At 43.3% G+C, this 13,801-nt stretch overlaps 2 protein-coding genes across 8 annotated transcripts in view; one reads left to right on the plus strand and one right to left on the minus strand.

Annotated features, from left to right (window-relative positions):
- LOC115136039 (cation channel sperm-associated auxiliary subunit gamma-like) overlaps positions 1-501 on the plus strand; it is a 32,354-nt gene extending 31,853 nt beyond the window's left edge. The window contains exon 29 of the mRNA XM_029671380.2: positions 246-501. Coding sequence (XP_029527240.2) covers positions 246-337 — 92 coding nt within the window. The 3' untranslated portion in view covers positions 338-501. The remainder of the gene's footprint in view (positions 1-245) is intronic.
- hnrnpl (heterogeneous nuclear ribonucleoprotein L) lies at positions 353-12,797 on the minus strand. Of its 7 annotated transcripts, none has more exons than XR_010464922.1 (14): positions 12,677-12,795; positions 11,727-11,845; positions 11,345-11,582; positions 9,184-9,271; positions 8,771-8,865; positions 8,586-8,658; positions 3,258-3,293; positions 2,924-2,992; positions 2,527-2,807; positions 1,853-1,974; positions 1,555-1,756; positions 1,349-1,406; positions 1,120-1,262; positions 353-740 (listed from the first exon to the last, which is right to left on the minus strand). XR_010464922.1 is itself a non-coding variant. In XM_065023764.1 (14 exons), exons 1-14 carry the CDS (start codon positions 12,755-12,757, stop codon positions 682-684), a joined length of 1,665 nt encoding a protein of 554 aa, XP_064879836.1. In that variant the 5' UTR covers positions 12,758-12,797; the 3' UTR covers positions 353-681. The 7 variants fall into 7 exon arrangements, 6 of the variants coding, with proteins under 6 accessions (XP_064879836.1, XP_064879840.1, XP_064879835.1 ...); XM_065023764.1 differs by having other exon boundaries at positions 1,072-1,215; positions 12,677-12,797; XM_065023768.1 differs by having other exon boundaries at positions 1,120-1,215; positions 12,677-12,794.
- Between the last annotated feature and the right edge of the window lie 1,004 nt (positions 12,798-13,801).

Genomic DNA, 13,801 nt, shown 5'->3' on the forward strand with positions numbered 1-13,801 from the left:
ACCCCAAAACCTTATCTTTGAGAATGACCTGTATATTCAGTGATTAGTTGTTGACTGCAAACAGTCGTACCTCAAAGTTAGTGATACAGTGCATGCTCCTTGAGAATGGGATTAGTAATCAACCGCCTACAGCGATAAAATTGTTCTGTTCGGATGTGACTAAGAGTTAACTGTATTTCTTCTGACATTGTTCATGGTTTTGTATCTGATGCTATGTACTGAAGAGGGTGGCATCTGTGTTTCAGAATCCGATGTCTCACTGGCACCTAGTATAGGGGATGGATTTCACAGATCCAGGGATTCAAGGCAGGGCTTAAGCCTAATATCTACTAACTGAAAGAAGAAAAGAATATCACCATAGTTCACCATTCACTTTATTAAAAAAAGAGGCAGTGTTAACATGGAATTTTAATTTGTTTCATAATAGGAAAAGGTTCTTTGTTCTGAGGTCTAATGTACTGAACAAATTCAAATGTTTTAAAATAAAAATCAAACAATACACACTCTGGTAAAAAATCTTGCCCTCAATATTATCACTTAAGTTAAAGGAAAACGCTGGTCAATCTCATACATTTCGTTTACAATTCATTGGGTCATAGAGGGGACTTGGAGTGAAGACGTGACTGCAATATACACTATGCATGGACACAGAGTTAAGTGGGTGGGGGCCAGTTGGCATGCCTAGTTGGCATGCTGTGCGGTTGAGAAACACAGCTTCAGTGTGTAGGGGTACGGACCACCTGGAAAAAAGGGGGGGAAGGTTAGCCAACTGGAGAGATGTCGGGCCAGAATAATACATTCTCATTAACTAGTCTGGGGTGAATTCCCAAAAACAAAGAATTTTTTGCATTAAGATCAGTGTTCCTCCATTTATGCATGAGTCAACATCCGCAGCGTTTACCATGAATGTGATCTCTGTGAACATTTGGTAAATTGCCTTTTAAAAAGGCTCATTGTCGGTAGGGTGGTGCAGGGCCTTCGAATGAATCCCGGACTGATCTTAGTACTAAAGATCATGTTTTTGGGAAAATCACTCCTGAATGACAGACTAGTTACTGTGTGTTTGCTCACCGTTGGTATCATTAGCTGTGGTGTTGTTATCGCAGTCTGAGTACTTACTGGGGTTCTTCATCTGGTAGTGGTTCATCATGGCCAGAGCCTCCATGGCGTCGTTTATAGATTCCCACTCCAGCAGCCCGGATGAGCTCCGCTCACCTGTCGCGCCACCCGAGGCGAGAGACACACATTCCAATTTATTGACACTGCAACATCAAACCAATGGGAACTCACTCCAATTTAAAAGACCAGATGCAACATAATTCATGCAAATAAAGTTCATATTACTCACTCTTTCCAGTGAAGAGTTTGATGTTAGATGGGTTCTTCACACCAAGTTCCTCACAGACCTGAAAGGATAAAGGGTTTGTTCATGAGAAATGCATTTTCCACCCACACACAAACTAAGTAAGCCAAACTTGTCAAGTTCAACCCTCCCAAGAGAACCAACAGCCCAATTCTAAGCTTCCAGCCCCCAATCCTCTCCAGTTGTCTTACCCCGTTGAAGATCTCCACGGAGATGTCGGGCTGCCCGTTGAAGAAGTGCAGGACGTTGCTCGGGTGCTGAATGCGGTTCTTGGCCGCCTGCTCCGGGGAGGTGAAGCGGTTGTTGCGGGAGCCATGGAAGTCCTTGAAGCTGCTGGAGCCATCCTCCAGCTCGTAGGACTGACCAGGCATGATGGCCTGCTGCTTGGACACACTGTGGACAGAGGATGGACAACATGTTGCATCAATGTGTTTCTAGTCAGTTTCTATGGACATCAATGTGTATGCAGAGTTTGAAAGCAGCACTGACCAGACGTTGAGCTTCTGTTCAAACAGGAAGTTGTTGTTGAGGTGGCTGATGGCGCGGTCCACAGCGTAGCAGTCGCCCATCTCCACCATGGCTGCCCCCGGCTTACTCTTCATGAACTTCACCTGAGGACGGAGGGGGACAGGGCTCAGAAAACCTATCCTACTATCCAGTGGTGTAAAAATACTTAAGTAGTACTTTCAAAGTTGTTTTTGGGGGTATTTGTACGTTACTATTTATATTTGACAACTTTTACTCCACTACATTCCTAAAGAAAATGTGATTTTCTCCAATACATTTACCCGGACACCAAAAATTACATTTCGAATGCTCAGGCAGGGCAGCAATATGGTCCAATTCACGCACATATCAATATTATGCGTTGTCATCCCTACTTCCTCTGATCTGGCAGACTCACTAAACACAAATACAGCATTTGTAATTGAGTGTGCCTGTCTGTCTGTAAGTGAAAGTCACCAAGTAGAATACTACTAAAGTCATTTTCTATTAAGGTATTTCACTTTTACTCAAGTACGACAATTGAGTACTTTTTCTACCACTGCTACTACCCACCTCCAACATGACCATAGAACCTTGTCTATACCCCCAGCAAGAACATAACCCTGAAGAGTCTATAACCTCCGCCTCAGTAATGCGCCGTTCCCATCTGAACTCACCCGCTCCACATTGCCGTAGAGACAGAAGACGTTGAAGACCCTGTCGGCGTTGATCTTTGCAGGCTCCAGGCCGTACACCATGACAACGGGGGAGTCAGCGTGGGCGCTGTAGTCACCAGGGGGAGGAGGGCCATGTCCATACCCAGGTCCCCCGTAACTGCCGCCACGTCCGCGGCCACGCCCTCCCATCAGAGGCCCCATGCGGCGACCACCCTCGTAGTGTGGAGGAGGTCCGTAGCCACTTTCATCATGGTAGCCGTGATAACCACCGGTTGGGCTGCCTTGTGAAATAAAAAGATATACAGAGGTGATTGGGCAAACCGTTACTGGAGTCATTCTAAACATCCCAACAGAGTTGACCTGTGACGCTCATAGTACAATGAACGTCTCTGCCTACCATACTCTGGAGGATGGTCTCCTAGTAGAGCTGGCTGTCTCACACGCTTGTTGGGGTTGGCATTGGGATCTGAGGGCAAGAAACGGCAATAAAGTGAGCCCCTGACTCGACAGTCTATCAATGTGTCAAAAGGGGCACATCTACAAACTATGGGTCAGTGCTGTGATTAACATGCACAAGAAGCTGGGTAGAGATATTGAGCGTGTTAAGAAAATCATATGTATTTGTTACCATAACTACAAAATGTAACATACTGGAGATTTGTAGGAGGATTTAACATTAGCACAGCAAATGGAATGGATACTCTTAACCACTCCCATTCGAACTCACACACCTTGTGAATTGTTCCAATTGCCTTCAGCATCAGCATCTGTACAGGTACATACACATAGTCAAAACCAAAACAAATGATGTACAAACTAAACAAATATTCTTCTACCTAAAGAAAGGCTCAATACATTTATTATAAAAAATATTATATTGTGAAGGATGTTCTAAGAGAGCAGACTAGAGCACAACCGTGGAAAAATCAAATTGAAACACTAACGGGCTACACGAATTATTATACTCTTTATTGAGCTATTAAATGTAGACATCAAAACAACTGATTTATTCTAGCATGAGTTGGGTTTCCTAGTCTGACAACAAATGCATGGTACCCCACCCATGGGCCACAATGTCTGAAATACCGTTGACAGAAAAACAAAAACCAGGCCTGGAATTTCATATTGCCATTGCCTAGAATGCTGGACCTATTTTGTGTGAATGAATATACTGAGTTTACAAAATATTAGGAACACTTTCCTAATATTGAGTTGAACAGCCTCAGTTTGTCGGTATGTACTCTACAAGGTGTCAAACATTCCACAGGGATGCTGGACCATGTTGACTACCACAGTTGTCAAGTTGGATGGATGTCCTTTAGGTGGTGGACCATTCCTAGTATACACAGAAAATTGAGCGTGAAAACCCCTGCAACATTGCAGTTCTTGACACATACAAACTGGTACGCCTGGCACCTGCCATTTTTAAATAAAATGTTTAACTAGGCAAGTCGGTTAAGAACAAATACTTATTTACAATGACGGCCTATCCTGGCCAAACCCGGATGATGCTGGGCCAATTGTGCGCTGCCCTATAGGACTCCCAATCATGGCCGAATGTGATTCAGCCTGCGTTCGAACCAGGTACTATAGTGTCGCCTCTTGCACTGAGATGCAGTGCCTTAGACCACTGCGCGACTCAGGAGCCCAACATACCCCAGTATTTTGTTTTGCCCATTCACCCTCTGAATGGCACATACACAATCCATGTCTCAAGGCATAAAAATCCCTCTTTAACCAGTCTCCTCCCCTTCGTCTACACTAATTAAAGTGGATTTAATAGGTGACATCAATAAGGGATGTCACCTGGATAATATCATGGACTACCCAACAACAAACAAAGAAATGTCCAGCTTACTGTGATTTTACAAACTACATCAGCTTATACATCTAACCGTGGTCTGCCTCAATGTGGAAAACTAGATATTTCCATGTTGCTGTGAGACTACACATTTCTATCTTAAAGAGCACTAGCAGAAATCTGAGGAGATTCCAGACCTGGAATTTGATGCATGAGTTTGATAAAAGTCAACAATTCACATATGGGGTTGACAAAGTCAATCACAACAAACCATTTACATTACAATCATTATCTATTACCAGGTCAGTCATGTCCCTTTACATGTACTTACAGCACCAAACACGGAGAACACAGGATGCAGAGGGCAGGTAGGGGGGCACTCTTCAGCAAGGATCCTACCCGCCAAACCTGTGACTCCAGCTTCAACTCACAGTTTCCACCTTTCCACACCACCAGAGAAAGAGCATCCACCAATCTTCCATGCTTGGCTTCAAGTTGCTGTCGCTTTGTTTTTATGGGTTGCCATTTGAGGCCAATTTCCAGCTTACCGTGCTTTGAACGCAAAGCCGGAGGACATTTGCACCGTTTGATTGAGGCGTGTCTTGTCGTCAGACACACAGAGCCAAACCTGCATCACACGGGAGGCGTTAGAGGTATCACTTACGGGCCAGTTCAGAAAGAAAAAAAAACAACGTAGTAGAATCAACAAGAACAGCACGGAAAAGAGGGGAAATGGGAGGGGAAGGTAAAGGGGAAAAAACAGCACCTGAGTCCATCAATGCAGAGAGAGCTTTGGGAAAATGCTGAAGTTTCTATCAGTCTGCCTCTATGCTTGTATGCTTGGCGGGTGTTTGATGCTTGTGTCTTCGTGGTCCCCTTTTGAGTTTGTGGGGTGCGTCTTCTCATGTAAGTGGGCACACATGTGCTGCTTGTTTGTTTTTTTGTACAATAGAGGTGGTCCCCCCATGGCGAAGTGAAAGGCATCTAGTGCTTGGCAGTAAAATCATCTGGAATGGCATTGTCTGCGTGGTGTGTTGTCATGGCGATTCAGCTTGGTGTGTCGTTGACGTGAATATTCAGCTCGGTGGTGTGTTGTGTTGTTCAGCACAAGATGGGAGAGTGATAGCAAAAGGAAGCCCACACACCCAAGTCAAGAGATGGGATGGCATAGTGGTAGTTTGAGAAAAGAGTGGTCTCTCTGCCTCTGTATATTGTCTCAGTATGTAGTGTCATCTGTTCCCTTCTTAGGCTGTTTAGAGTGTGTTTAGAAAACTCCACTGTTGCTCACTGAAGTGGTTGTGTCTGACAGTCAGATCCCGAGGGCTGGGAGGAGTGGCCTTATCGGCCACACACCAGACTCCCGCCCCCATCACACAATGTGTTTTGTCAAAAGGTGAGATCTTCAGCATTCTGGAGATGAGATATGCTGTACTTGTAAGAGGATGGATGGCTATAAATCTATTAGATCAGTCTGTGGTGGTGGTTAATGCTGGGTGTCTGCTCACAATTGACTCTTGGGAGTGTCTCAGGCCCTTACCATGATCAAAACAGGACGGCTACTTTCCTCAAACCAACAGTGGGATAAAGAGTAAAATGTTTTTTCCTTGCAGAAGTGTAGAGTGGTGGTGAAAATTGGGAGTAGGAAGTATTGAGAGTTGAGGTTGTGTGAATTCCAGTGTCTGTTGCCCCCATTGTGTCCGATGTTTACTGAGGAGCTGGTTGGTTTGGAGTACCAGTGAGTGGGGGCTGTAGTGGAGTCTGTATGAGTGTGCACAGTGAGGACACAATGAGGAGCCCCTCTTTCTCACGGGGCAGCCAGCCGCACCTTAACACCTGCACATTAACAGGGACCATCTAAACACATGGGACAGGCGTTTTTTCACCTGTTACCTCAGTGTCAAGTGTCTGAAATGAAGATGTGGCCATGGTGGCTCATATGAGAATCTGAACTACCAATAAAAAAAACTCACCAGGGTGATTAAATGGACTACCACTCCAACTAAAATGGTGTTCCCTTTTGCATAAAAGGGATCAGGGCATATGGCTAAAAGCAAGGAAAAATCACATACTGCTGTTGCACCGTGTCCCATTAGATGCCAAATATTCTGCACTTTAAGAGGTTGAACTAAAAGAGCAATGTATCTACAAAGCATCATACATCACTGGAATTCTACGATTTTATTTTCGACTCATGGCAGCACAGCATCTCCAAATGGAGACAGAATGCCACAAGAAACCCTACTTGGATACAAAACATCCATCCACAAATGGAGTAAACGACTGACAGGTCGTAAATTGGACTTCTTGAAAGTTCCAGAAATAACATTGAACAAATGTCTCTGCAATGTTCCTAATGAAATAAAGTTAAGGGATAATCCACCCCAAACCACAAAGTCTTATGATTAACAGTGTTAACACTAATATATCCAGGACCTATATACTAGGCGGTGACAGAGGAAAGCCCTAGAAATGGTTAAAGACCCAAGTCATAGACTGTTCTCTCATCTACCGCACGGCAAGCGGTAACAGAGCGCAAAGTCTAAGACCAAAAGGCTCCTCAACAGCTTCTACCCTAAGCCATAAGACTGCTGAACAATTAATCAAATGGCCACCGGACTATTTACATTGACACCCCCCCATTTATTTATTTTTACACTGCATAGTCACCACACCCCTACCTACATGTACAAATTACCTCAACTAACCTGTACCCCCTGTATATAGCCTCTATTGTTCATTTGTGTTACTTTATATAAACATTTATTTAAGACAATATTTAACAAATAAACTCTTTCTTGAACTGCACTGTTGGTTAAGGGCTTGTAGTAAGTAAGCATTTCACGTAAGGTCTACTACACATGTATTCGGCGCAGGTGAAAGAAATGTTTCATTTTGTCATAAGGTTGTTAGCAATGTGAAAATCATTGTGGAAATCTGACTACAAAACTCTCTCTGGGCTGACTGGCTTGCTAACTAGCAAACGTAGCTACACACCATAACAAAGTCATGTGAAGTAGCTAGCTAGCTGTAACATTGCCAAAACTACTATCAATTAAGGAGTCTCTCACCGGGTTCAACTTGCAGTTCCTCTCTGCCCAGAGCAAGTGCAGAGTATGATGCTATGTTTCCCAGACACAGGGTGCATTGCAAGGGGAAGCTGAGCTGAATAACTTGTACTCAATCTAAACAGTGTACCATCTCAAATAAATATATACTTTGTCATGAGACGATATAAACAGATAGATGTATGCCCATACAGGAAGAGTAGCTGCTGCTTCGGCAGCAGCTAATGGGGATCCATAATAAATACAAATACCACCGACTGGCTGATTTGATGATCTGAAGTGCGGGTAATGTTTTTTTTAAATTAAATGTGATCGTGTGTTATCTCCAGTGACGAGAACCATTTAGCTATGACACGTTCCTTCATGATTTTACAGACGGAGCATTTTAATTTTACCCCGGTAGAACATAGTCTTTCACCAAATTGACAGGAGTTTAATTTCTGGGGTGGATTATACATTTCACTTAACCCCCCCATCCCTCCCAATGTCAGGGAAACCTGGTCCATGACAACTACAGGGTCAGCAGTTATCTAACTCCCCCTGGCTAGAATAGAAACCTACAGACACTTAAGCCCCAAGGAACAGATTTGAATGCCAAAACCTGACCTTAACTGTGATTGACTAATCAAAAGGAAGAAATAACCAGAACTGTATTTTGCAAACAAAATCTCCAATATGTTTAAGATTAACGGATGCATGGGCATTCCAAGTGAGACGCCTAGGGTGCTACACAGTGCTTGGGTGTTGACAGGAGCTTGATGTGTGGAAGTGAGATTGTGAGGTGTGACATGCACTGCAGGGAATGTGAACCTGTGTGATGAGACCCCAGGTTCTTCACTGTGGCATAACAGGGAATTCATCAGTTTACCCATGAATGCATGCAGTGGTCTGCAATGCAGACAATTCAACATGCAGGAGCATGTGCTGCAAAATGGCTGCCCCTCAAGGTCACTCCTCGTGCCCTTACTGCACGTCTGTGGTGTTGAGAGAGCATGAGGACACAGGGTGATGCATCACAGATGTAGCGCCTCTGAACAGCTTCCGCTGCGGTTGTGGCTAAAGTTACCGTGGAGCAGGGCGTTCAAAGGCACTACAGCCGGAGGCCTGGGACTCTACCCATCCCACAGTGTCATTAGAGCAAAAGGAGGAGAGGAAGGGTAGGGGGACGGCTTGAGGGGCCGTGTGTGTTTTACCTTGGCCACTCAGGTTGGGGTTTGTGTAGTCCCAGGTGTCCTGGTCGTTCTTGAACACATTGAGGCGGGTTGGCTGTGAAGACAGACATTCAAACATTTCATTATTTTGCCCATCGCTGTGTTCCTTCAGTGAAATGAGCTCGGTGTTTGGATGGACAAATGGAGATAAGCATGTAACCACTCACCTTGGCGTACTCAATCTTCAGTGTGCAGCAGCCAGAGTAGATGTCTGCCCCATTTAGAGAGGCTTTCGCCCTCTGGGCACTTTGCACAGAGTCAAATGTATGGGAAGTGAAGGAAACTATGGATAATAAAAGCATTTGCCTACTTTACACATGACATGTTCACCTTGTCATTCAAAGCTCTGCTCACGAAAACAACGAGCACTTGTTACACAATTAGACCTATATCAAGAACAAATAAACAAATATTTACTAGCTGCCAACTGCAGACGACTTGTCAGGGGTGCTGACAGAAGCTTCGAGTGTGGAGTGAATTAAGATTGTGTGGCATGGACTGCAGGGAATGTGAACCTGTGTGGTGATGAGATCCCAGGTCCGATACACATTTTTGAACAATGAGATTTTGAGCAAAGGATATTCCACCATGGCCTGAACTCCATTCTTCCTGAAGATGACGATCCTTTGCACAGGCCCACAGTTGTTACAGACGGTATACAGCACATCCTGCAGAACAGAGAACCAAAATAGTTTGATTGAAGGCCCAGTACAGTCAAACTTGATTTTGCTGTGTTTTATATACAGTACCAGTCAAAAGTTGACACACCGACTCATTCAAGGATTTTTCTTTTTACCATTTTCTACATTGTAGAACAATAGTGAGGACATCAAAACTATTAAATAACATATGGAATCATGAAGTAAGCAAAAGTGTTAAACAAATCTAAATATATTTGAGATTCTTCAAATTAGCCACCAGTTGCCTTGATGACAGCTTTGTATACTCTTGGCATTCTCTAAACCAGCTTCATGAGGTAGTCACCTGGAATGCATTTCAATTAACAGGTGTGCCTTGTTAATTTGGAATTTCTTTCCTTAATGCATTTGAGCCAATCAGTTGTGTTTTGACAAGGTAGGTGTGGTATACAGAAGGTATATTTAGTAAAAGACAAAGTCCATATTATGGCAAGAACAGCGCAAATAAGCAAAGACAAACGACAGTCCATCATTACTGTAAGACATGGTCAGTCAATGCGGAAAATTTTAAGAGTCACAAAAACCATCAAGCACTTTGATGTAAGTGGCTCGCATGAGGACCGCCACAGAAAAGGAAGACCCAGAGTTACCTCTGCTGCAGAGGATAAGTTCATTAGAGTTAACTGCACCTCAGATTGTAGCCCAAATAAACTCAATTAACAGACACATCAACTTTCTTTTAAACTTTATTTAACTAGGCAAATCAGTTAAGAACAAATTCTTATTTTCAATGACGGCCTCAGAACAGTGGGTGTTGCCTTGTTCAGTGGCAGAACGACATATTTTTACCTTGTCAGCTCGGGGATTTGATCTTGCACCTTTCAGTTACAAGTCCGACGCTCTAACCACTAGGCTACCTGCCACCCCAGAGGAGACTGTGTGAGGACTTCATGGTAGAATTGCTGCAAAGAAATCACTACTAAAAGGACACCAAAATACAAAGACTTGCTTGGGCCAAGAAACACGAGCAATGGACATTCGACCAGTGGAAAACTGTTCTTTGGTCTGATGAGTCCAAATTTGAGCTTCTTGGTTCCAACCACTGTGTCTTTGTGAGACGGAGAGTAGGTGAACGGATTATCGCCGCATGTGTGGTTCCCAACGTGAAGCATGGAAGTGGTGTGAGGTGCTTTGCTGGTGACACGGTCTGTGGTTTATTTAGAATTGAAGGCACACTGAACCAGCATGGGTACCACAGCCTTCCACATTGATACACCATCCCATCTGGTTTGCACTTACTGTGATTATCATTTGTTTTTCAATAGGACAATGACCCAACACACCTCCAGGTTGTGTAAGGGCTATTTGACCAAGAAGGAGAGTGACGGATTGATATACCGGATCTCAACCCAATTGAGATGGTTTGGGATGAGTTGGACAGCAGAGGGATGTAAAAGCAGCCAAAAAGTGCTCAGCATGTGGGAACTCCTTCAAGACTGTTGGAAAAGCATTCCAGGTGAAGCTGGTTGAGAGAATGCCAAGTGTGCAATGCTGTCAAAGGCAAGCTACTTTGAAGAATCTAAAATCTATTTTGCTTTGTTTAACACTTTTTTGGTTACTACATGATTCCATATGTGTTATTTGATCGTTTTGATATCTTCACTATTATTCTACAATGTATTTCCACACTGAGGTTGGAATAATACTGGGAAATTGTGAAAATGATAATATAATGCCATTTTATTGTAAGAGCTGTTTGAAAAGACTGGCAAAAATGTCAGCCTGTTTTATTGGGATGGAGTTGGGGACTGCCTGCCTGGTGGTAAATTAGTTAGACTAATGAGAAAGACTCTGCCAATAACATCTAGTTTTCGACCACCCCACTTAGACCACTCTGACAGTCCTTGCGAAATTCTTGCTTGAGAAATTGCTCTTTGCTGTAAGGTATTTCATTCTTATCAAATCATTTCTGGGTATTGAGACAAAAAAAATGGCTCAATTGGACCTTTAACAGTGTGTAAAACAATGTGTTGCAGTGAGCCAAACAATGGTGCCTTGTCATAGCAATGAAACAGCCGCCTTGTATAACGGTGGGTGTGTTACCGAGGTTATGGGGTAGATAGGGTTCATGATGGTGAGCAGAAGCACGTTATTGACGCTGCGTGAGTCGTCTGGGTCTCCGGGCCGGGAGATCTTCTGGCTGGTGGAGTAGTTGATGAAGGAGGGGTGCCCAGCAATGTAGACCTGGTTCTCAGCTGCGTAAGTCACAGCGTTGCAGGATCCATTCAAGTCCTCATACTCCACCAGGGCCTGGCGCTTCTTGGGCATCATGACAACATAACTGAAGAGAATGCAAGATTGAATAATTTGGTTTCTATGCACTGCAATTAGGATAATAGCTACAGGAAGAAAATACATCAATGTTGCAAAATCTAAAATCTATCCAGTCCAAGAAAAGGCTTGTTCAAGTGTGTTGGACAGTCACCTGATGGTCCCGAACTCCTGCAGGGCTTCCACTAGATCTGCTTCCATGATGCCATCAACAAGGCCCCTGATGTGGACCACCGGGGAAGGGAGCGTTTTATGGGGGTCATCATAGCCCTCCTTACAAACATGACAAAAAAATGTAGATTTAAAAAATAAAAAATAAACTACAGATGACAATACCACGATAATATACACATCCCCAGGGTGTGATACCAATCAAAACCAACCCATTAATGACAGGCACCACCCTAGGGTACCAAAAAATCCTAAACAATGATGGGGTTGATATGAACAACACAAACTGAATTTATAGAGTAGTGGGGGGCTTTGCATAAAGCCTGGTCTTCTTGAAAAGACAAGCCCGTGCATAAGTGAGTGGAATGGCTGCCTGCCAGAAGATGGTTAGCTGGCTAACGCTTGTCGTACATTCCACGTAGGCCCAAAATAGCTTACGTTCCCCATACAAACAAGTGATATCAACACAAGGTTCTGCCCAAATGCATTGCGGTGTTTGACAATACTAGGAAACAAGTGTACTAAATTAATGAAAATGGTCACCAAGTATCTCCGCTTGGTTTTATTGATGGTGAGCCTGATGACAAACCTGAACTTAAATCTTCATCACACAACGCTAACGTTAGCTTACTAGAAACATAGCTTCATTAACCACACATTAGACCAAAAAAAACTAGTTAACCATGTTAACGTTTAATATAGTTTATGATTTTATATACAAGCTTGGTTGAACAAGCAAAAACGCCGGTTGTGAGGCTAGTTCTGCTAGCTAATTACAGAAACGTTACCATAGCTAACTAGTTCCGCCTAGTTTAGGCTCGCTCATGTTCAGCATTCATATTTTGCACACTTGAAGTTCCAAAACGCTGGCTATTTTTGTTTTACTGATGCATGAACCTTTCCTTCCCAACGAAGTCGCAAGTCAATGCTTACCGTCGTCATCCCGTCTTCGGTTTTCTGTCTTTTCGTTGCTCTGCCACCCTCGTTGTAGTAGCGACCTGCTGCGGCGGCCATGTTGTCCCAGACAAAACCCTCAAATGGAAAATCGTAAAGCCGAGTGAAAAACTACAACGCAACACAAAGGAGCTCGAGCACACTTACAGTGGTGAGAGTGATCCTTCAATCTTTCACAACAGACCAATCGTGCGAGTGTGATACATTTTCCCTCCCCTAGTGTTTGGACGGTAGAAACATTGATAGAAAAGAGGTGAACACTGGGATGTTGCATGTCTAGTCTCTTGAATATTTTTGTTATTCAATGTAGATAGCCAATGTTATATCACATCATATAATTAATACGTTGTGTTTACCAATGTCTATGGAACGTTAGCTGGGGATACAAGCACTACCATTACCAAATCGTTTCTCACAAAAAAAAAAAAAACACACTTAGGATTGCAAATCAACGGCTAAAGTATTTAGCTATAATGTACAGTTTGTCTGGGAGATGGGCAAAGGTGTCCCTGTGAAAACCGCTTCATACAGTAGCTAATAAATCATAAAAATATCTGCAATTATTTGGTCAGTACATGTTGTATCCTTGAGATCATAGGAGTTCGGATGAAAATCGTACCCAAATGAAACTGCCTATTTCTCAGGCCCAGAATATGCATAGAATTGTCAGTTGAGGATAGAAAACTATAAAGTTTCCAAAACTGTCAAAATATTGTCTGAGTATAACAGAACTGATATTGCAGGCGAAAACCTGAGGAAAATCCAACCCGGAGGTGCTGTTTTTCCTGAAAGCTCTCCGTTCCATTGCCTGCCTTCGCTCCATTTAACAGGGGATATCAACCAGATTCCTTTTCCCATGGCGTCCACATGTTGTGAACAGTCTTTAGACATAGTGTCAGGCTTTTATTTAGAAAAATGAGCAAGAAAGATCACATTGCGTCATTGGATGGCTGGGTGACAACAGCGTTTTGCATGAGCAGCAGCTTGGAGCAGACAGTTTCTCCCTCTCTCCTATTGAAGAAGCTACAGTCCGGTTGAAATATTATCAATTATATATTGTAAAAACAACTGGAGGATTGATAAAAACTTTTGACATGTTTCTAC

This window comes from Oncorhynchus nerka, linkage group LG10 (assembly GCF_034236695.1).
Source record: "Oncorhynchus nerka isolate Pitt River linkage group LG10, Oner_Uvic_2.0, whole genome shotgun sequence".
Lineage (NCBI taxonomy): Eukaryota > Metazoa > Chordata > Actinopteri > Salmoniformes > Salmonidae > Oncorhynchus > Oncorhynchus nerka.